General features: G+C 54.8%; 1 protein-coding gene and 1 pseudogene across 1 annotated transcript in view; one reads left to right on the top strand and one right to left on the bottom strand.

The window, feature by feature from the left end:
- The window catches only part of PLXDC1 (plexin domain containing 1), a 50,660-nt gene that overhangs the window by 15,229 nt on the left and 14,646 nt on the right, over positions 1–20,785 (bottom strand). The window contains exons 4-8 of the mRNA XM_005861996.2: positions 14,028–14,171; positions 13,695–13,764; positions 12,998–13,120; positions 11,982–12,100; positions 10,946–11,045 (exon numbers count right to left, since the gene is read on the bottom strand). Of these exons, the coding sequence (XP_005862058.1) occupies positions 10,946–11,045; positions 11,982–12,100; positions 12,998–13,120; positions 13,695–13,764; positions 14,028–14,171 (556 nt within the window). The remainder of the gene's footprint in view (positions 1–10,945; positions 11,046–11,981; positions 12,101–12,997; positions 13,121–13,694; positions 13,765–14,027; positions 14,172–20,785) is intronic.
- On the top strand, positions 4,109–5,217 carry LOC102260277 (annotated as a pseudogene).

Genomic DNA, 20,785 nt, shown 5'->3' with positions numbered 1-20,785 from the left:
CGGTGGCATTCCAGGCTCTGCAGTTCCAGATGCTGCCCTGGTCCCTGTCTTGCCCGTTGTCAGCTCTCCTGTGCTCTGTGAACTACTTCAGTATCCCCAGTGGACCCTTTCCCCCACATAACCTAGTCCAGTGGTCTGCAAACTCATTAGTCAACAGAGCCAAATATCAACAGTACAACGATTGAAATTTCTTTTGAGAGCCAAATTTTGTAAACTTAAACTATATAGGTAGGTACATTCTTATTAACTTAATTAGGGTACTTCTAAGCTGTCCTTCGCTAAAAATGTCCTCAATCTGATTGAGGTACTTTCGCTGAGGTCGACCCCTTCCAACTCTCCCATCCACACTCGTCTTGTATACTTGTTTCGTCTATCTCCTTTCGTTCATCCTCTCTATATGTCCAAACCATCTCAACATACCTTTCTCAATCCTCGACACTACATCTTCTTTCACTCCACAACGTTCCCTAAAATTAACTTAATAAACTTTACTGAAAGTTTTAAGCCAACTTCGCACTGTACGTGCGCACCCGCACGTGGTATTTTGTGGAAGAGCCACACTCAAGGGGCCAAAGAGCTGCATGTGGCTCGCGAGCCGCGGTTTGCCGACCACTGACCTAGTCCGAGTTGGGTTTTTGTCACTAGAAGCCCAGAGTAGGCGAGGATATAATTTTCTCATTCAGCTGAAGGTGGTTTGGAGGAAGGTTGGCAGAACTCAGTTGGGGCATCCATGAGAGAGAGGGTGCCCTGTGCAATTGCTGGGTGCCCGTTTCCCTCCTTTATGAGGAATCTGATGCTGAAAAAACCTCTCATCTTGGGGTGGTGAACACACAATACGATATACAGAGGATGTATTATAGAATTATACACCATTCTCATTCAGCTGAAGGTGGTTTGGAGGAAGGTTGGCAGAACTCAGTTGGGGCATCCATGAGAGAGAGGGTGCCCTGTGCAATTGCTGGGTGCCCGTTTCCCTCCTTTATGAGGAATCTGATGCTGAAAAAACCTCTCATCTTGGGGTGGTGAACACACAATACAATATACAGAGGATGTATTATAGAATTGTACACCGGAAACCTATGTAATTTTACTGACAAATGCCATCCAGAGAAATTACATTTAAAAATTACATATAAAGAATATCTCAGCTGTGTTTCTTTCATTATTTATTCCCTAATCTTGGAATTGTTCCCTCCTACGTAACCCAGCATTGAACCCCAGGTGGGTCTGGTGCCCAAGCAAGCTCTCTTCCCACCCATCCCACTGCCCCACCGCAGAGTAACGGCGGACACCTCGGCCCCTGAAACCCACGAGACCGCAGAACATCCTCGAAACACATTCCATGCAAACCGCTCTGGCTTCGATGCCAGCAACGCTCCCCTGGAACGAAACAGGAATCTGCAGCCCCACCGTGGAGGCCTGTGCCTGCGGTGCTGGCGCTCCCCGCTCGCCTGCCACCAGGAGGGTCCGTTACCCACGGGTCAGGGGCCGCTCTGGGCCGAGTGGGAAGGGGAGGAATGTGTGGGGACCCACAAGAATGTGGAGGAAGAGAAGTGCTGCCTCCGGAGGGGACCACACAGGGAGGGGAGGCTTAGGCTCTGCCCTTCCCATCTGTGTGACCTTGGACACGGGACCAAGCTCAGTGAGCCTCATCCACAAATGGAACTAGTTATTCTACACTTAGGGGGCTGTTCTGGGAATTCAAGTAGGCAACTCCGGCCGGAGGAGCCACTCACAGTGTGCGGCTCCTCTTCCTCCTCACCACCCGCTCCCTTTGTTTGGTTTTCCTGTGGCTGAGACTCCGGGGCATTTTCAGCCTCTCCCAGCCCCTCACACTCCTTTCCTCCCTCCACCCCAGCGTGTTTCTTGTCAGTGATTCTCCAGAGGGTCCCTCAGCTCCTCGGCAACTCCTGAGGCTGCTGTGGATGGAGAGCACCCCTGAGAGGCAGCCGACCCCCGGGTGTATCGGTGACCCTCCTCTGAGCTCCAGGGCGCCCTGTGCAATGCCCCGTGTCATCTGTTACACTGCCCCACCTACATTCACTTTGCTGGCCACCTGCCCCTCCAGGCCGCAAGCTCCCAAGGACAGAGCCTGCAGGTTACTTGTCTCTGCCTCCCAACCCCAAGCACCAGGCCCTGCACATAACAGGACATCAAAACATGACAGTAGCCCTAGCCGGTTTGGCTCAGTGGATAGAGCGTCAGCCTGCGAACTGAAGGGTCCCGGGTTTGATTCCGGCCAAAGGCACATGCCCAGGTTGTGGGCTCGATCCCCAGTAGGGAGCATGCAGGAGGCAGCCGATCAATGATTCTCTCATCATTGATGTTTCTCCCTCTCCCTTTCTCTCTGAAATCAATGAAAATATATATATATTTTTAAATGGCTGTGCATGAATGCACGAATGGGTTACAGATAGAAAACCTCAGCAACATATTATAACTTCAGCCCGCAGCCCAAAGGAAGCACGCCCTTCCTCCCCAGCCCAGCACAGATTATGGCCTTTCTCCGAAGGGCCACCCCACTGGGCCAGCGAAGGCCAGAGAAGTTACAGCTCCAAGGAGACGAGTTGGCTGGCGGGACTTCTCCGCCTGCAAGGATGCAGGGACAGCCATCCTCAGTTAGAAGGACAGTGAAACGGAGGGACAAAGAGGGTCAGGGTTGGGACACAAAAGGAGACAGGGGTTTGTCAAGGAAGCCGATTTCAGAGACAAAAAGCAGCATCCAGGGAAAGCGGGGTCCCCAGCAGAATCTGGGGGTGGGTCTCCCCACTAGCTGGGCTCGAAGTGGAGTTGGGGTTGTGCCTCGAGTGAGGGGCAGCCAGAGGTGGTCAGATGTCCGCCAAAAGCCACCACAGCCCTCCCAGCAGGGCAGGGGGACCAGTGTGGCAGGAAGGAGGCGGCGGGTAGGTGTGGGCAAACATACCTCTGATTTAAAATACTTGCTCATTTCAACCGCCAACTTATACTTATTTGAGCGTAAGGCTCTGGTCATACTTTTCTTTCTTCTATAAACAGAAGCCTTAACATCCCCGCCGGGCTTATTTGCTCTTGGATTATTTTGCCAACATCTGGGGCTCGCCCGAGGACAATGACGTCTGTCGGAATGGCCAGCAGATCCCTCCCGGAACCAAGACGGAGGCCACCCCAAAGCCACATATTTGGCAGTTTGAGACGTTCTGTTTTATCTCTGCTTCCACTCATCAAAGATTCAGAAATCCTAAGGTCCAGACACGGAAAGTCCTGCACCCGATTAAGAAACGCCCAGGGTGCAAAAGAGGGGTTTCCGTGTCCCGTTTGTTGCCACACAGACACCATGGAAACGACCTCGTTCAGAAAGAGAGCTGCACCGTTCAGAAAAACCAGACGGGTAGGCCCCGCTACCAACGTCCCTCCAAGATGGGTGGTTACGGTATAAACAAATGTCAGACGGTGGTCTGGGGGAAAGTGTTCACCCGCTCATTCATGTATTTGCTCATTTGGTTATTTCTTCAATAATTATGCATCGAGCCTCAGAGATAAACACGATGAGAGGCCTGTCCCCGAGGAGGGTCCCTCCTCAGCATGAAAGCCAAGTAGGCAAGGGGCAGACCGAGGAGAGGAAGCAAGAAATGGCCAGGCTCAGCGAGCAGCGTAGTGGGAAAAGCAGAAGCAGAAAGAGGGGAGGGAGACAGGGCCCCCAGACGGATACAAAGCTCCAGTGGAGGCTTCTGTGAAGGACCCTGTATCCAGAGAGGCCAGAGGCGAAACAGGCCCGACCGGGGGATGACAGGTCCCCGCCCACCACGCCCTCACTTGGCTGGTCCTTCGCCCTCTTCTGCAGCCAGTTCCGGAGCCTCCCACCCAGCGGCCGGCACAGGCCTCTGACACATTTCTGGACTCACATCTGCCTTTGAAAGGAAAGGAAAGTTCTGGTAAAGGAGAAGGCCCACATGTGAAGGGCCATCCGAGGCCATTCTGGGGCCAGCCAAGGGGCAGTCTATAACTTGGAGCCTTTAATAATGAAATCTCCCTTAATTGATTCCACTTACTCAGAATCTGTCAGTTCTGACATTGGCTACACTCAAGTTGCTTTTTTTACTGTCCATGAAAGAAAAGGTTTCTTAAACAAATGAATAGGTTGAGGAGAGCGGCTCCCACCACGATTGAACAACAGAAGCGCAAGGGTCCAGAGTTGCCGCTGGTTCCGGTCAAGGGGCAGCGGCATGAGTTGCTGTTGGGAGCGGCGGGGTCGGGCCCCGGAGCGGGACAGCAGCAGGCGGCCCCGGGAGCTTTGCTGCAAGCGGGGCCTCCAAGGTGTTCCTCCCTTCAAGCCCCAATCATGCTTCTCTCAGGACATGAAGGAGACGTGTACCGCTGCTGCAAGTTTCACCCCAATGGATCCACCTTAGCATCTGGAGGATTCAACCCCCTGATGTTGCTGTAGAAGGTCTATGGTGACTGTGATAACTATGCAACATTGAAGGGACACGGTGGAGCAGTGACGGAACTGCATTATAACACAGATGGCAGTCTGCTCTTCTCAGCATCCACAGATAAACTGTGGCAGTGTGGGACAGCGAAACAGGTGAGAGGGTGAAAAGGCTGAAGGGACGTACTTCCTTTGTGAATTCCTGTGACCCGGCCAGGAGGGGCCCCCAGCTTGTCGGCACTGGCAGTGACGATGGGACAGTTAAGCTTTGGGACATGCGGAAGAAAGCAGCCATGCAGACATTTCAGAATACCTCCCAGGTGTTGGCTGTGACCTTCAATGACACAAGCCATCAGATTATTCCTGGTGGGACAGACAATGATATCAAGGTCCGGGACCTGCGTCAAAACGAGCTGACCGACGCCATGAGAGGCCATGCAGAGTCAGTGACTGGCCCGAGTGTACGTTCTGAAGGCTCTTATCTTCTGTCCGATGCAACGGACAAAACAGTGCGGGCCTGGGATGTCCGGCCACTTGCTCCCAAAGAGAGATGTGTCAAGATATTTCAAGGAAGTATCCACAACTTTGAAAAGAATCTTCTGAGATGTTCTTGGTCGCCTGGGGGAAGCAAGATGGCAGCTGGCTCAGCCAACAGGTTTGTGTATGTGTGCGACACCACAAGCAGGAGGATGTTGTATAAGCTGCCGGGCCACGCTGGCCCCATCAGTGAAGTGGCTCTCCACCCCGGCGAGCCCATCGCTCCCTCAGCATCCAGGGCCTAGAGACTGAATATGGGGGAGGTCCAGTGAAGAAAGGAATGGAAGACTCCGCGGTGGCCTGACCTCAGACTGCATCCGTGGCATCAAGTGGTGGCCAAGCCAGCATCCTCCCTTCAGATGCAGACCAAGAAACCAGGAGGAGGTGGCCGTAGCCCAACAACCACATGCGTCTCATTTCACCAGGATGGATGGTTAAAGCCAGCTTACAGAGGCCTCTGAAAACCGCCTGCCAGGTTTCAGGGACGGTTTGGTTTTTTCCTTCTTTACTTTTTCTTTTTTCTTCAAAGGGACGGACATTGGTTGGTTTGTAGCTTCCTGTTTTCTCATCCAGATTGAAGACAGGGAATGTGACTGAAATTTGCTTATTGGGGATTTATTTTAATAATTGGCTTGTATAGTTTATTTCTGTGTTTCTCTGAGTCATTTCGTATTAAAAGCCAAATAGATGCCTTTTTACAAGAAACAAAAACCACACAGACACAAACGAAGAGAGGAGATGATATGGACGTCTGGGACCCCCTCCGGCCAAATTGGTTGGTTTGTAGCTTCCTGTTTTCTCATCCAGATTGAAGACAGGGAATGTGACTGAAATTTGCTTATTGGGGATTTATTTTAATAATTGGCTTGTATAGTTTATTGCTGTGTTTCTCTGAGTCATTTTGTATTAAAAGCCAAATAGATGCCTTTTTACAAGAAAAAAAACCACACAGACACAAACGGAGGAAATGATATGGACGTCTGGGACCCCCTCCGGCCAAAGGAAGAGTGGGTTTCGTGCGCCTCTGCAGAAGGATGCTGCTCACTGACACGACTCCTTTCCCGGCGTCAGTGCACCCTCTGCAGACTCCGCTCCAAAGCCCGTGCAGCAGTTTATAGCAGGAAGTGGTGGAAAGAAAAACTGTCCTTCCCTCAGCCCCAGGAGTGAGAACGCGCAGAATTCCCCAGCCCTCACGCTGGGCAACGAGAAAGTCTCTGGACAGGCTGCTGTCATGAGGGGGATTTTTTTTTTAATGGATTAAAGGGTTTTGTGGTTTTTAAAAAATATATATTTGTATTGATTTCAGAGAGGAAGGGAGAAGAAGAGAGAGATAGAAACATCAATGATGAGAGAGAACCATACAGCTGTCTTCTCCTGCACAACCCCTACTGGGGATCGAGCCCGCAACCGGGGCATGTGCCCTTGACCAGAATCGAACCCGGGACCCTTCAGTCCGCAGGCCGACACTCTATCCACTGAGCCAGACCAGCCAGGGCTGGACTCCTGGATAGGGAGGAACCAAACTCCCCTCCTCACAGTGCCCCAGGCAGGGAGGAGCCGAGCTTGGGAACAAGGACAGCGATGCCACCCATTCTACACCGAGGTGGGCTTGGCCCATGGGGGTATCCTTGGTGACCACAGGGTGCCGACCACAGCACTCCCCCTGAACTCCGTCTTGTTTCAGCCCCCGGCTGTTTGGGGTTTACTGTTATCTGCAGCTCAACCGAATCCAAACGAATTCCCCGCCTCCCGGGTTGCATATCAGACCCAGAGGAGCCTGACCGCTCAGCCACGTAAAAGCATTCCCCGCCTCCCGGGTTGCATATCAGACCCAGAGGAACCTGACCGCTCAGCCACGTAAAAGCCACCACTCCCCAAAGCAGAGATCACGGCTCATTTTAAAACCCAAGGAAGGCCATGGCGACTGTCCCAGAAAAGCGCCCGCCTGTGTAGGCCTGGAGCCCCAAGCTAAACACCTTGACAGACAGACGCCGTGACCAACGCACGCGCCCCCAAACTTAAGTGATATCAGGCCCTGCCCTCATTTGGGCGGCAGAGAGCAGAGGCCAGTGGCACTCGCTCTGGTGTGACTCGCTGTTGGAGCACCTGCCTGCCACAGGAACTGGACAAAGAGCTGGGGCCACGGTGAGCTCTGTGGAGCACACAGCTACCTGGGGAGGAGGCGGATGAGCAGGTCGTGTGATGGGTTTAATAGTAAAGGTATTAACAAAGTGCTAGGTGAGTGGGAAAGGAAACCAAGGATTTTGTGGCAGGGAGGCAGCAACAACTGAGCTTTGCCAATTGATAAAAGAGGGGTAGTGGATACAAGGAACTGTGTCACAGGGATTTAGATTGCCCTTGGCATGTTTGGGGAACACCGGGCATACACACCAGTGCTGCCCGGACAGAGTGGTGGGCAACAGGAAAGTTTGGAGCTGAGGCTAGAAAGTCAGGCTGCACGGGGCCTCGAATGCCACTCTACGGATTGTGACTGGATGCTTCAGACAACAAGGAGCCAGAGAATGACATGAGCAGATCTGTCTGGCAGTGACAAGAAGGACTGGGGGCCAGGCTCAGGCTTCTGTGGACACAATAGCCCAGCACAGAGCACGTGGAGTCACCAAGGCCAGCAGTTCCCACGACAGAGCCCCTGGGCCTTCTCCGGGTCTCTCAGGAACAGGCGCAGCTGCCCGCCTGTTTTTTCAGGTGCACGGTGCTTCCGCCCGCCCGCCCCCCTTCGCTCCGCCTCCCTGCATCTCCCAGGCTTGCTCTAAGACAGCCTTTCATTCCAGAATCACAGAGAAGCCTCAGATGCAGGCACTCCCAGGGGACCCGACTTCCTCTAATTCACCCTCATTCAACAGCTGGATCCAACACACATTTCCTGAGACTCTGCCGTGCACAGCCCTGCGAGGGAGACGCAGACGGAACGGACTGGATCCTGCCCAGCGGTTCAGTGATGGCCGGGGCGGTGGGAGTGTGCACCGCTGTCCTTCCTGCAAAAGGCTGGGGTGTGTGCACACGGGGCTGTGGGTGTTTGGGGGACTGAGGAGGAAAGGATCACCCCTCTGGGTGGAATGGAAGTGGGTCAGACTCAGAAAGTCTCGAGGGTGGACCCAGAAGATCTGGTTTTCACGTCTCCCTTTCACAGCTGTGTGACCACAAGCAAGTCACTCCACCTCTCTGAACCTCTGTGTCCTCACGTAGAAAGGGACAAACATACAGTCGTCCTCCCTTATCTGCGGGGATATGTTCCCCGGCCCCCAGTGGAGAGTACCAAACCCTATCTGTACTCTTTTTTCCTATAACTACATACCTGTGATAAAGTCTCACTTATAAATTAGGCGCAGTAAGAGATTAACAACAACTAATAATAAAATGGAACTATAACAATATTCTGTCATAAAAGTTATGTGAATGTGGTCTCTCTCAAAATATCTTAGGCCTGTACTCACCCTGCTTGTGGTGATGTGAGATGGTACAGGCCTACGTAATTCGATGAGGGGAGGCGAATGATGAAAGGCATTGTGACGTAGCATTAGGCTACTACTCATCTTTTGTTATTTTTATTTTTTATTTTTAATCCTCACCCAAGGATATTTTCCCATTGATTTTAGAGGGAGTGGAAGAGAGAGGGAAAGACAGTGAGAGACATCGATGTGCGAGAAACACATCAACTGGTTGCCTCCTGCATGCGCCCTGACCAGGGCCCAGGCCAGGGAGGAGCCTGCAACTAAGGTACGTGCCCTGGACCAAAATCAAACCCGGGACCCTTTGGTCCTCGGTGGATGCTCTATCCACTGAGCCAGATTGGCTACGGCTACGCATCTGTTTTTAATTAAATTTATTCGGGTGACATTGGCTAATAGGACCACAGGTTTCAGGCTTCGATTTCTATGTTACAAGATCTGTGCACGGCACTGTGTGCCCACCACCCACGTCGAGTCATCGTCCATCACAATATATTAACCCACACACACCCCCCATTCATCTCCTGATGAGCGGGCTGCTAGGTGACTAAGGGGCGGGAGTGTACGCAGCGTGGATACGCTGGACAAAGGGATGATTTATGGCTGCTACTCAGAACGGCGTGCAACTTAAAACTTACGGTTTGTTTATTTCTGGAATTTTCCATTTAATATTTTTGGACTACGGTTGACTGTGGGTAACAGAAACCATGAAGAGCAAAACCACGGATAAGGGGGGGACTACTGTACGTTCGCTTCCAATGTTGGGAGGAAGATCCAATAAGACGCTGTAAAGCTCAGGGCCTGGGGACGGGGTTATAATCAGCATGGGAAGCAGCCTGCCTCTAGGTATTCACACTCTCCCATCCCGCGTGTGGGCTGGGCCTAGTGACTTGCTTCTAACCAGTGGACTACGGCAAGGAGCGATCGGATGGCGCTTCTAAGATGAGGTGACAAAAGGCCTGGCTCCCATCTTACTCGCCCGCCCCTGCTGTCTGCCTTGCCTGCTCTGATGGGAGCCAGCTGCCAGGCTGGGAGCTGGCCTCGGGAGGTCCGCGTGGCAGGAACTGAGCGGGGAGCTGGATTCCGCCGAGAACGTCCTGAAAGCGCTCGGAAGTGTCTCTCTCCCCCAACAACGGTCAAGATGACCGTCACCCTGGCCTGTGGGAGACCCTGAGCCAGAGGACCCAGCTAAGCTGTGCTTTGCTTCGTGATCCACAGAAACGCTGAGATAACGTGTTTGTTGCTTTAAGCCAGGAAGTGTCAGTGTGACTTGTTATGCAGCAGTAGCTAACAAATACAACCAGGGTGATACTGAGACTACTAAGCACCCAGCTCAGCACCAGCGTTGACCAGTTAGAGCAGATGCGGACAGCAGCAATGGAGCAGGGTCCTGCAGGTCCCCGCTGAGCCGCCAGCTAGAGCACGGGTTCAGGAAGGGGGCCTGGGGAGGGGCAGGGGAAGTGGTGGGGACCCATCTTATGGGAATACTCACACACGGGCGTAAAAGTACCTACTTGCAAGAATATGCACTGCAGCATTGTTTTTTATTTTATTTTTTTGTTAATCCTCAGCCAAGGATATTTTCCCATTGATTTTTAAGAGAGTGGAAGGGAGAGTGAGAGACAATGAGAGAGAGAGAGAGAGAGAGAGAGAGAGAGAGAGAGAGAGAGGAGAGAGAGAGAGAGAGAGAGAGAGAGAGAGAGAGACATCGATGTGAGAGAAACACATCGATTGGTTGCCTCCAGCCTGCAACCGAGGTACATGCCCTTGACTAGAATTGTGCCTGAGACCCTTTAGTCCACAGGCCAACGCTCTATCCACTGAGCCAAACTAGGGCCATTGCAGCATTATTTGTTGCAGCAAAAGATTAGAAACAACTGAAAAGTTTGCACACAGGGAACTGGTTAAGGACATCCATGCTGTGGGTATCACGCAGCCATTGGACAGGATGAGAAATGTGCTGACGTGGAACGAGGGGCAGGATGTACTTTGTTCAGGAGAACATGGCATCATAGACCACCATTTGTGTTAAATATACGTACACACACTTATCTGAGGGCTTGTAGCTCTAGAAATAACCTGGTAGCCCTGGTTGCCTCAGAAAGGGAAACTGGGGTGGGGGGTAAGGGATGGGAGAGAACCCCAATTTTTCTGTCCCCTGAGCCCCCTGTTATGTTCCTCCCATCACCTGGGGTGGGTGGGGAGGCAATGATGGCTGTGTTCTGGGGAGACTCGTAAACCCTAACTCGGTGTCTGGAGCTCCTCTAAATGGGGGGTGCTGAGTGGCAGGGCCCCGGCTCATCTGCCTCCAATAACCAGAGCAGTGCCTCCTGCTGAGCTCTTGTTGGGAAAATGGTTTCTCTGCTTTAATGAAGAAGCCTTGGGACCTCGCGACGCCCCCTTTCTTCCCTCAGTTCCCACTCAACTCTCCACCCATCCACCTGCTCCCCGCCACCCCCACCCCCAGCCTGGGTCCGTGTGAGCTGAGTCCAACCCAGGGGAGGTCTCTGCTGGCTCCCTGGGGACTCACCTGGAACGTCTGGGGACGTGTTGAGTGTCATGAAGGCGTCTGATAGGCCGGCTTTGACGGGGTGCTGGGAGGAGCTGATTTCCAGGACAGACATGGGGATCTGCAGCAGGGAGAAGAGGCTCCATCTATCCCCAAACCCTCTCGGGCCAGCCTAGCTTCCCCTCGGAGAGCCAGCCCCACTTGCCTGCTTGGCGCCACCCCACCAACACCCCCCTCCCCCCCGTTCAAATGTCAAGTCTTCCCCACACCACCCCCAGCACATTTCCTTGCTCTACACTCCATCTTCATGAATGGCAACTCCACGCAGGCCTGGGAGTCACCCCTGCCCTTCCCTTTTCTTCATTTCCCCCCCTCTTCCATCTAATATATCTCTAAATCCTGTTAATTAACCAGCTAACTGGCTCTCAAATCTGTCTAGTTCTCTCAACCGTCCCCCACCAGACTCCAAGTTGGCAACATCTCTTTCCTAACTCTTCCCCCAGCATTCCCTCTGAGCCCCCAACAATCTGTTCTCTACTCAGAAGCCAAAGTGACCTTTGTGGAGGGCAAATTGGGTGTGCCCTTGCCCTGTCTTGCCCCTCACTCTCCCCGCTCCAGCCATGCTGCCTTCTCTCAGTGCTGTGTACCAGCCAGGATCCATCCTGTCACAGGACCTTTGCACATGCTTTTCTTCCTCCCGGAACACACTTCACTCTCCTCTTCGCTTCCTTAACTCCTATGCCTCCTGCAGATTTTAACTCTTTTCCTTAGGGAGCCTCTCCCGGCCCCCACTGAGAGAAAGAGCCCATGACAGGCTCCCATGGCACCAGGCACCTCTACTTAGGACCACTTGTTACCGTGACAATTTTACATCTGTCTCTGCAATTGCTGTCCATCGTCTCAACAAGACTGACCCTCTATGAGGGCAGGGGTCACAACCACCTTATGAACTGCGTATCCCCAGCACCACGCCCTCTGCCAGGCACAGTTCAGATTCCCTACAAGGGCTTGCTGAATGGGGAAACAGCTCCCCGAGACCCAGGCATCTCTCACTCACCTCTTTGTAGCCAAACACAATGCGGCCGTCACGGTGCAGAGCCGCCTGGAAGGTGAAGCTGCCCCTGTCCTCTCGGCCTTGGAGGTAGACATGGTCCCACTGAACAACAAAGACGGTCCCTGTGGAGAGCAGCAGAGACCTGGCTGTCGGGGAGGTGGTGCAGGGGGAGGGCGCTGCAGGAACAGTGGCCCGCGTGGATTGCCAGGGGTCAGGCCCCATAGGGACGATGGGGGCAGTTTGCAAATTTGACTGAAGGCAGGAGCTGGGCAACCCACCAACATCAGCCTGGCTCCCACGCTGGGGAGGAACCAGAACACCCTATTTCAGCCCCAGATACCATGCCTGAGCATCTCTCACCCCAGGCACGCCCCTTCCTGCCTGCCTGCCTATCCCGACCCTTGAGATAAAAAGGAGGAGCAATAGTAGGAGGTGGTGCAGGGGGAGGGCGCTGCAGGAACAGTGGCCCGCGTGGATTGCCAGGGGTCAGGCCCCATAGGGACGATGGGGGCAGTTTGCAAATTTGACTGAAGGCAGGAGCTGGGCAACCCTCCAACATCAGCCTGGCTCCCACGCTGGGGAGGAACCAGAACACCCTATTTCAGCCCCAGATACCATGCCTGAGCGTCTCTGACCCCAGGCACGCCCCTTCCTGCCTGCCTGCCTATCCTGACCCTTGAGATAAAAAGGAGGAGCAATAGAATGCCAGTTCTGGGATGGGAGGGTGGGTGTTTGGGGGACAACGTGGTGAGAGTAAGAAACAATGAAGGTCCCTAGTATTTGTTTCACCTCTACGAAGAGCCAAGCATGTTCATCTCGTTATCTCCTCAGATCCTGCTAGGAGCCGGCATCCTGTCGCCAGCTTACAGGCGAGGAAACAGTACAGAAAGGTGGGGTGGCTGCCTTGCTGTGTGACTGTGCCAAGTCCCTGGCCCTCTCTGGGCCTTGCACGTATCTAACGGGGCTGGGCCAGGGGAGCCCTGGTGCGAGGGGACTTAAACTCTGCCGTCTGGCCTCACCATTGTCAAAGTAAGCCACCGTGGAGTTGTCGGAGTAGCCGGGGTTGAAGTTGGCCATCAGCGGGGCCACGTACTGAGTCGCCGTGAGCATCCGATGGGTCACGTCACCAGTGAAGATGAAGCCTGGAGGGGAGAAGCGCAGAGGAACCACCGGCCATGGCCCAGAGGGGTTGCCCCTATGCTCGTCCCCCAAGGGCAGGAAGGAGCAGTGCAGGCAGGCAAGGCTTCAACCTCTGTCCCCTCGGCCCAACGGGTGGGCTCAGGGTCAGGTGTGTATGAAGCAAAAGGGTCCCAGACCAGAGAAGGTCCTCCCTGCCCCTCAGGAGGCACAAATCCCCCCTTTCCCTTTCCCTTTCCCTGGGAACACGCACAGGAATCAAAGATGGGCTCCTGCTCAGAGCCGTCTCCCTTCCCCTCCCAATCACAGACTCAGAAGCACAGGGACCACGGGGACTGCCCACACCTGCTTGAGCTGGCCCAGAGGGACACACACACACACAAACAAGTCCGCTGATGAGACAGGTATTCGGACACAATCCCTGACCTCCCTCCTAAAGTGGGCTCCCGAGACAGCCAAAGGTGGGTCCCTCTGCATTCCATCCATACAACCTTATCTCCAATGACCCTCCCCAGGTAGGGCCCCCAAGTTCCGGCTGAGAACTCCAGATCCTCCCCAGCCCAACTGGCACAGCCTTACCTCCGGTTGCTATGGTGATCTGCCGCAGAGGATGCCCGTAGAAAGGGAAATCGAAGGACAAGACCACTCTCTGCGGGGGAGGGGAGAGAGTCAGCAGGGGCCAGGCTACAGGCCAGGGGGCTGGGCTCTACACTACTCCACGCTTGTCTGGACAGGGCGGGGGGCAGGCTGCCAGACCACAGGTGGGCACCCCAACTCAGGCCAAACCACCCAGAAACCCCCGGAAGGCACCTCCCAGATCACAGACCCTAGGCCATGCCCACTGGCCAGGCGGTGTGGGTTGGTCCCCAGCCTCCCGGCCCAGGGCAGCGCTGCCAGGAACTGGGCACTCACCGAAGCCTGCCGGTGGGTGTTGGAGAGGATTCTGTGGACCTTCACGTGGCTCCGATTGGCCTTTGCCACGTCCACCCACAGCTCCCGGCTGCGAGGCTCGCTGGGGCCGTACAGACGAGACACATAGTAGCTGTGGTTGTCCTCCTGTCACCACCCAAGACAGAGCCCACCGGGGGCATGAGGGGTCAGGCCTGCCAGGAACCACCTCTGTGCCTCCCCGGCCCAGACCACTGGATACAAGAAATCCTGGCCCTCCCAGGAAGCTGGACCGGTGGCCCAGGTGGCTGGCGTAGGCCTGGTAGCCCCTGGACCCCCAAAAGCTTAGTACTTGGCCTCTAGCTGTGCCCATGCAGCTCCGGCCCCAGCCAGACCCACACCTGCTGTCCTCAGGCTCTGCCTGCCATTCCCAGAGAGGCCAGGAGGCTTCGCCTGCAGCCCGAGTCCCCGTAACGCAGAGCTCGGCTTGAGGCACCAAAGAGAAACAGACAGAGCAGCCCCAAACAGAGCCCTGGTCTTCAGGGAGCTCCCAGACTGAGGGGGAGAGCTCCCCTGCTCTGGGAAGTAGCATATATATAGTTGACTTTAGAGAGGAAGGGAGATGGAGAGAGAGATAGAAACATCAATGATGAGAGAATCATTGATCGGCTGCCTCCTGCACGCCCCACACGGGGGATCGAGCCTGCAACCTGGGCATGTGCCCTGACCGGGAATCGAACCATGACCTCCTGGTTCCTAGGTCGATGCTCAACCACTGAGCCACGTCAGCTGGGCTGGGGAGTAGCCATTTTAAGGGAGAAGAAAACACTGCATCTTAGAAGCCAGTCTAAAGATGGAGGCAGGCCCTTGATCTTGGGGAGTTGCTAGACTGAGGGAGGAGGTGGGACTTATGCAAACAGAACACACAGACACAGACCCTCACGCCGAGGGATGACACAGGGCCCACACTGCAGTCACTGCAGGGCTGAGAACGGGGGAGAAGCAGGAAGAACCTCTAACCTCCACTCTGTGCCCAGTGCGGACAGAATAAAGAACGAGCCAGAACACAGCCGCCGGGCATGACTTCGGCAAGGCCTGTCCGGCACAGGAGTGTTCAGTGCCAGGATCGCAGAGGCCGGGAAATGGTGGGCAGAGAGGGGGCGATGTCACAGCATTTTAGCAGGTGGGGGTGGGGGGCGGGCAGCCTTAGGAGAAACGGAGGCAGAGCGGGCAGGTTCACTTGGCAGCTGCCACGGAGATGGGGCTGCTGACCCGTGAGGAGCCCTGGGCGTCGTGGGTCATCAATCAGGCTGCCCAGCGGCAGCGGCTGCAGACACAGCAGACAGACCACGTTCGCTCTGCCAGCTGCCCAGCCAGCCCTTGCCCTGGGCCCAGCATGAGCAGGGACGGGATGCCTGCTCTCCCCACCCCCCAGCAGGGAGGATCTGCTCTTCTGACAAGTGACACTCTGGGAATCTGGGTCGGGCAGAGCTGGGGAAGATGAGAAGACACGTGTAGACGGGGGTGGGGGTGGGGGTGGCAGGTAGATTTCACACTACCATTGCCTGGTTTCACGTCCATCAAATAAATCTAAAATATTTAAAACCACATCGCTCTGCTCACAAGCCACTGGGCTCCCACTGCCTCGTGACAGAACCCAAACCTCAGCCTGGCATGCAAGGCCGCATCAGTAGCCAGCTCTGCATTCTCCCTGGCTTCCCTTCTCTCTCCTCTCCTTCCCCTGGGCATCCTCGTGCCCCCACCCACCAGACCAAGTCCTCGGACAGTCTGGGGCCACCAGTGTCACTCAGGCCTTTGCACATGCTAATCCTCCTGCCTGAAATTACCTTCCTTGCCTTCTCCTCCTGATCGATTCCTGTTCCTTTAATGCTCAGCTTAAACTTCACCTTTTTAAAAATGTTTTTATTGATTTTGAGAGAGGAAGGGGATAGAGAGATAGAAACATCAATGAGAAGCATCATCTATCAGCTGCCTTCTGCACACCCCCTACTGGGATCGAGCCCCAAACCCGGGCATGTGCCATGACCGGGAATTGAACCAGCAACCTCTTGTTTTTGTTTTAAATATAGATTTCAGAGAGGAAGGGAAAGAGAGAACATCAATGGTGACAGAGAATCATTGATCGGCTGCCTCCTGCATGCCCCTCACTGGGGATCAAGCCCGCAACCTGGGCATGTGCTCTGACCGGGAGTTGAACCGTTGACCTGGTTCCTAGGTCGATGCTCAACCACTGAGCCATGCCAGCTGGGCCCTTCTGCCCTTTTATAAGAGAAGAAGGGATCGGGGCCTGGCATTGGGTTGAAATGTTGGAAATAAACCGTCTCCCTAATTCCTGGGCACCTTTTCATGACTGTGGGTGAGGGGGAAGTGGGTGGCCCAGCAGAGCAAAGCCGCGTCTAGGGGCCACTCCTGTGTGCTCTCCTCAGACACATTGTGTCTCACAGAGACGGATGGATGTTCCAGCCCCAACCCCGTACCTGCGACTGTGACCTTATTTGGAAATAGAGTCTTAGCAGGCCCTAATTCCAATGATGGATGTCCTCGTAAGAGGAAGGAGAGGGAGACTTGTTCACAGAGCCACGGAGGCCACACAGAGAAGAAGGCCATGTGACAACAGAGACAGAAATCGGGGTGAGGCAGCTTATGAGCCAAGGAACACCCAGGGGTGCCAGGAGCCACCAGAAGCTACGAGACGCGAGGCAGGACTCTTCCCTGAGCCCTGAGAGGGACCATGGCCTGGCTGGCCTCCAAGGCTGGGAGAACACATCGCTGTTGTCAGCCACCCAGTCTGTGGTCCTTTGGAAACAAAGGCATTTGCCCACAGGGTGCTGCTGTGGCTCAAGCGGGGTGACCCCGAGTCATCTCCCCGTTCCGTGTGACTGCCCTGTGGCTGCCCAGCTGCTCTCAGATTGAAGGCCACACTCCGCACCACGACTCACTAGGCCTGGCGGGGCAGGCCCGGATGTTGCCTACCCACTCTCCACTCCCCCTCCACTTCTTCACGAGCAGAACATGGATTCTGGAGCAGCAGCAATGGAGCCAGCTAGAAACCTCATCCCCTGGATGGGTTACGTGCGACACATGTGACATGGGACAGGGGCTGGCCAATGAGATAAACGGAAGGTTCTAGCGGTGCCTTTTGAAAGAGGTCAAATTCGACTGCTTGGGCCTCTTGCCTTTGCCCTTCTTATCCCTGCCTGGAATGGAGGTGTGATGGATGGAGCTCCAGCAGCCATCCTGTGAGCATGAGGACAAGAGCCACAACCTAAGGATGGTGGCGGAAAGAGCTGGTTGGAACCTGGGCCCCCGATGACATGTTGGAGGGATGCTCGTTAGGTCCTTGGATTCAGCCTTCAGTTACACACACACACACCCTCCCTTCCCCTGCTCTCTGCACTCCAGCCCGGCTCGGCTTCTCTCGGCTTCTGAACTCGCCCAGTGCTTGTCTGTCTCAGGACCCTGGGGCTTCCTGTGCCTCTTCCATTCAGAAGCCGCCTCCCCTTCCCGTGCCTCAGGCCTCAGCTTCGCGGTCCTTGCCTCCCTGAAACCCCGGTTACACTCTCGTCACCCCCTGGGCTTCTCCCGCTCCATGAGCCGCACACTCCTGGTGATTTATTTGGCTTTTAGACTTATCTCCACACCTGCCTTTCCTACAAGTTGCCCACAGGTGAGGTCAGCCTTTATCTCTGGAGTTGAAGCACGGAGTACGTGCTGAGTTGGAGATTTGTTCATGAATGAGTGACCATTCCGAGTTTCATAGTACAGTGGGGCCTTGACTTACGACTTTAATTCGTTCCGAGACTGAGCTCGTTAAGGAGCTCGTTAACTCAAATTACTCTATCAACTCAGTGCAAAAAATCGGCGAGAGACAGCTGGTATCTCAAAAAACTCGTTAGTCGGGACACTCGTAAGTCAAGGCCCCGCGGTATAGTGCGTCCAAGGCCTGCCCACCCGGTCTGATTGCTGCCGCCACGTGTTCTGGTGGCTAGACAGTGCGGCGTCACCAAACAAGGCAGGACAGCAGCGAGCAGGGCCCAGGTGCTGGTGGTAGTGGAGGGGCCCATTGCATACAGCTGCCCACGGGGAACCCGAGCAGGCCTGTGCTTGACGCGCTGGCTGCAGGCTGGGCGAAGGGGCCCGTTTCCCCCCTGCTTCCCGGGACTCCCCCGGGGAGAGCGTGCCCTGAACCGCACGCGGTGGAAATGAGGCCCCGGACAGAAGCCACGCTTTGCCGCTGTGAAGCCCAAACATGCTGACATGTGTCTCGCTGCCTCGCCTAAGAGGCAAGCAGTGGGGTGACTGGGGACGCGGCTCACCAGCCCGTTGCTCCGACTCCTCTATTTCCCACGAAGGAAAATGGCCCACCCCCCAGCTAGTCCTGCTCCACTGAGGAGCCGGGCTGGTGCTGCGGGGGGGGGAGGGGGGTCCTCGGACAGAATCACCTCACTCTTACAGATCCCAAGGACACACAGAGGCGTCTTCACTGACAAAAGGTCTTTGTCTACGACTCGAGGAGAGTCGGAAACTAAAGAAGCTGCTGCCTCTACCTCCTAAACCGGCGGTTCTCAACCTGTGGGTCCCGACCCCTTTGGGGGTCGAACGACCCTTTCACAAGGGTCACCTAAGACCCTTGGAAAACACATATATAATTACATATTGTTTTTGTGATTAATCACTATGCTTTCATTATGTTCAATTTGTAACAATGAAATTGGGGGTCACCACAACATGAGGAACTGTATTAAAGGGTTGCGGCATTAGGAAGGTTGAGAACCACTGTCCTAAACAGTTTCTCTCCCGTGAGCCAGCAGGTCCCTGGGAGAGTGAGGGCCTCCGCACAGACTGACCACGCGCAGGCCCGGTGGCTGAGGCCCAGGCTCTGCTTCAGGCCTCGGAAGTGCCAAGTGCAGCGGGCCGACCGAGGAAGAACTGCCTCCGGGCGCGGCACCACGCCGAACCTGCCCGAGTCCCACACAGGCCCCAGCACCCCACCGCTCCTGGTGGATGACTGAGGGTCCCCAGGCCAGTGAGCCAGAAGCTGTATCTATCTAGATTCTAGAGCCCTGGCCCGGGGATGCTCCATGGTGATGGGGGAGGCCAAACTGCAGCCTAGAGAGGAAGGGACAGCTTGGAGCGGGGGTCACTCCTGGGCAGAGCCAAGAACAAAGTCAGAAGGGTTGTGGGGGAGGGTGCTGGGAGAACTGGAGGAAAGAGAAAGGCAGCCGGCGTTGGCAGAGCTGTGACCCTTGCATTTCAGATGCATCACCGCATGACAAACCTGGCTGGTGAGAACCAATATGAGTCCCGTTTCGTAAGTGGGGAAACTGAGGCCTACGTATCTATCTGCATCCGGGTCAGTCTCAAACACGGTGCCTTTCCCTCTCTACTGCTTCTCAGGCCTTTAAGTCACTGCCCCACGAGAAGAAGACTTAGGCCACCTGTCATGGGTTAAAATGTGTCCCATCAGAGGGACCAGCACGGGTCCTTTAAGGAGCACAGAGCTCAGGGACCGTGGCGCATTCTCCTCCTCACCCCTAGCACCTGCCTGGCACCGAGCATATTGTAGGAGTCAGGAGTCTGCCTGCCACGTGAGTTCAATCACGCAGGTCCCACAGCTGATGGTGCCGCAGGCTGCGCGGAGAATGTGCGGCATGGCTCCAGCAAGGAGAGCTCCCCCCCCACCCCCGATGTCAGGCGGCACCAAAACCTCTTGTGAAGGACCTGCTGCCTCCTCTGGGAACCCAAGTCCATAGAAAGCATTCCCATTGCCGGGACAGCCTGCACACAGGAAGGCGTCTCCCGATTCCTCAAGCTTGTGGAGGGAGGGGGCGGCAGGGGGGTGGGGTGGGGGTGGGGAGAGGCCACATGCTGACCTGACAAGCTCAGGGAAGGCCTGCATGGCAGCCTTGCAAACTTAAAGACCTAAAGTAACCACAAAGGATGGGCTGAAATTAAAACTTTAACTAAAAGCAGTTATGGTGGGTAGTCATGTCCTAGGCCGGTATTTTCCCTGATGAGATCCATTTTTACCTTAACTGAGCCTATTGTCTTTTAGCATCTAGGATAACATATCCTTGAAATGTCTGGGTAACTTGTAACTTCCCTTTTTCCGGACCCCTTGGGGCATAACCTAGTGTGCCTGGGCGCCAGGACAGACAACACAAATTCCTTCATTGTTGCTGTTATCTTGTTAGTTGTTGACTATTAACTACCCTGCACCCCCTAAGTATGTGTCTTTCATTTGACTTCTTATTCAATCCCAGGGGTTTGCCCGCTCTGCTTTCTGCCTCCTCTCTAATCTATCACCAATGGATTTCACATAACCCACCTACGTCCCCTCCTTCGACTGCAGTGTATAAAAATAGATGGAAAACACGCCGTTCTCTGGAGCATTATCCCAATCCCAACCCGTTGAGATACTGCTTCCCGGCAAATGTCGACAGGTGGCTCCAATAAACTCACAAAAATTCTTTGCAGGTTTGAATGTTTTTACGTTAACAAGCGCTTCTCTGGGAAGTGAAGCTAACATGGGGGATGCTTTGGGTCAAGGACGAGCAGCCTGGCTCCCCTCAGCGTCAACGTGGGAGAAATGCCTTCGGTTAAGTGGCTGGCAGCCCAGCAGGGCAGCACGCAGGGGACAGGGTGACTCTGATGTCAACAGAGTATTGTCCCGAGTGCAACAGCCGGTCCGGTCCGCAGGAAAGAGAAGGAGGACCTTACAGGCATCTGACTTCAATACGTATGTGCTGGGTACGTGAAAA

Source organism: Myotis brandtii, unplaced genomic scaffold (genome assembly GCF_000412655.1).
Source record: "Myotis brandtii unplaced genomic scaffold, ASM41265v1 scaffold157, whole genome shotgun sequence".
NCBI classification, from domain to species: Eukaryota; Metazoa; Chordata; class Mammalia; order Chiroptera; family Vespertilionidae; genus Myotis; species Myotis brandtii.
The sequence above is the reverse complement of the archived record's forward strand: the minus strand, read 5'-3'. Positions and strand labels throughout refer to the sequence as shown.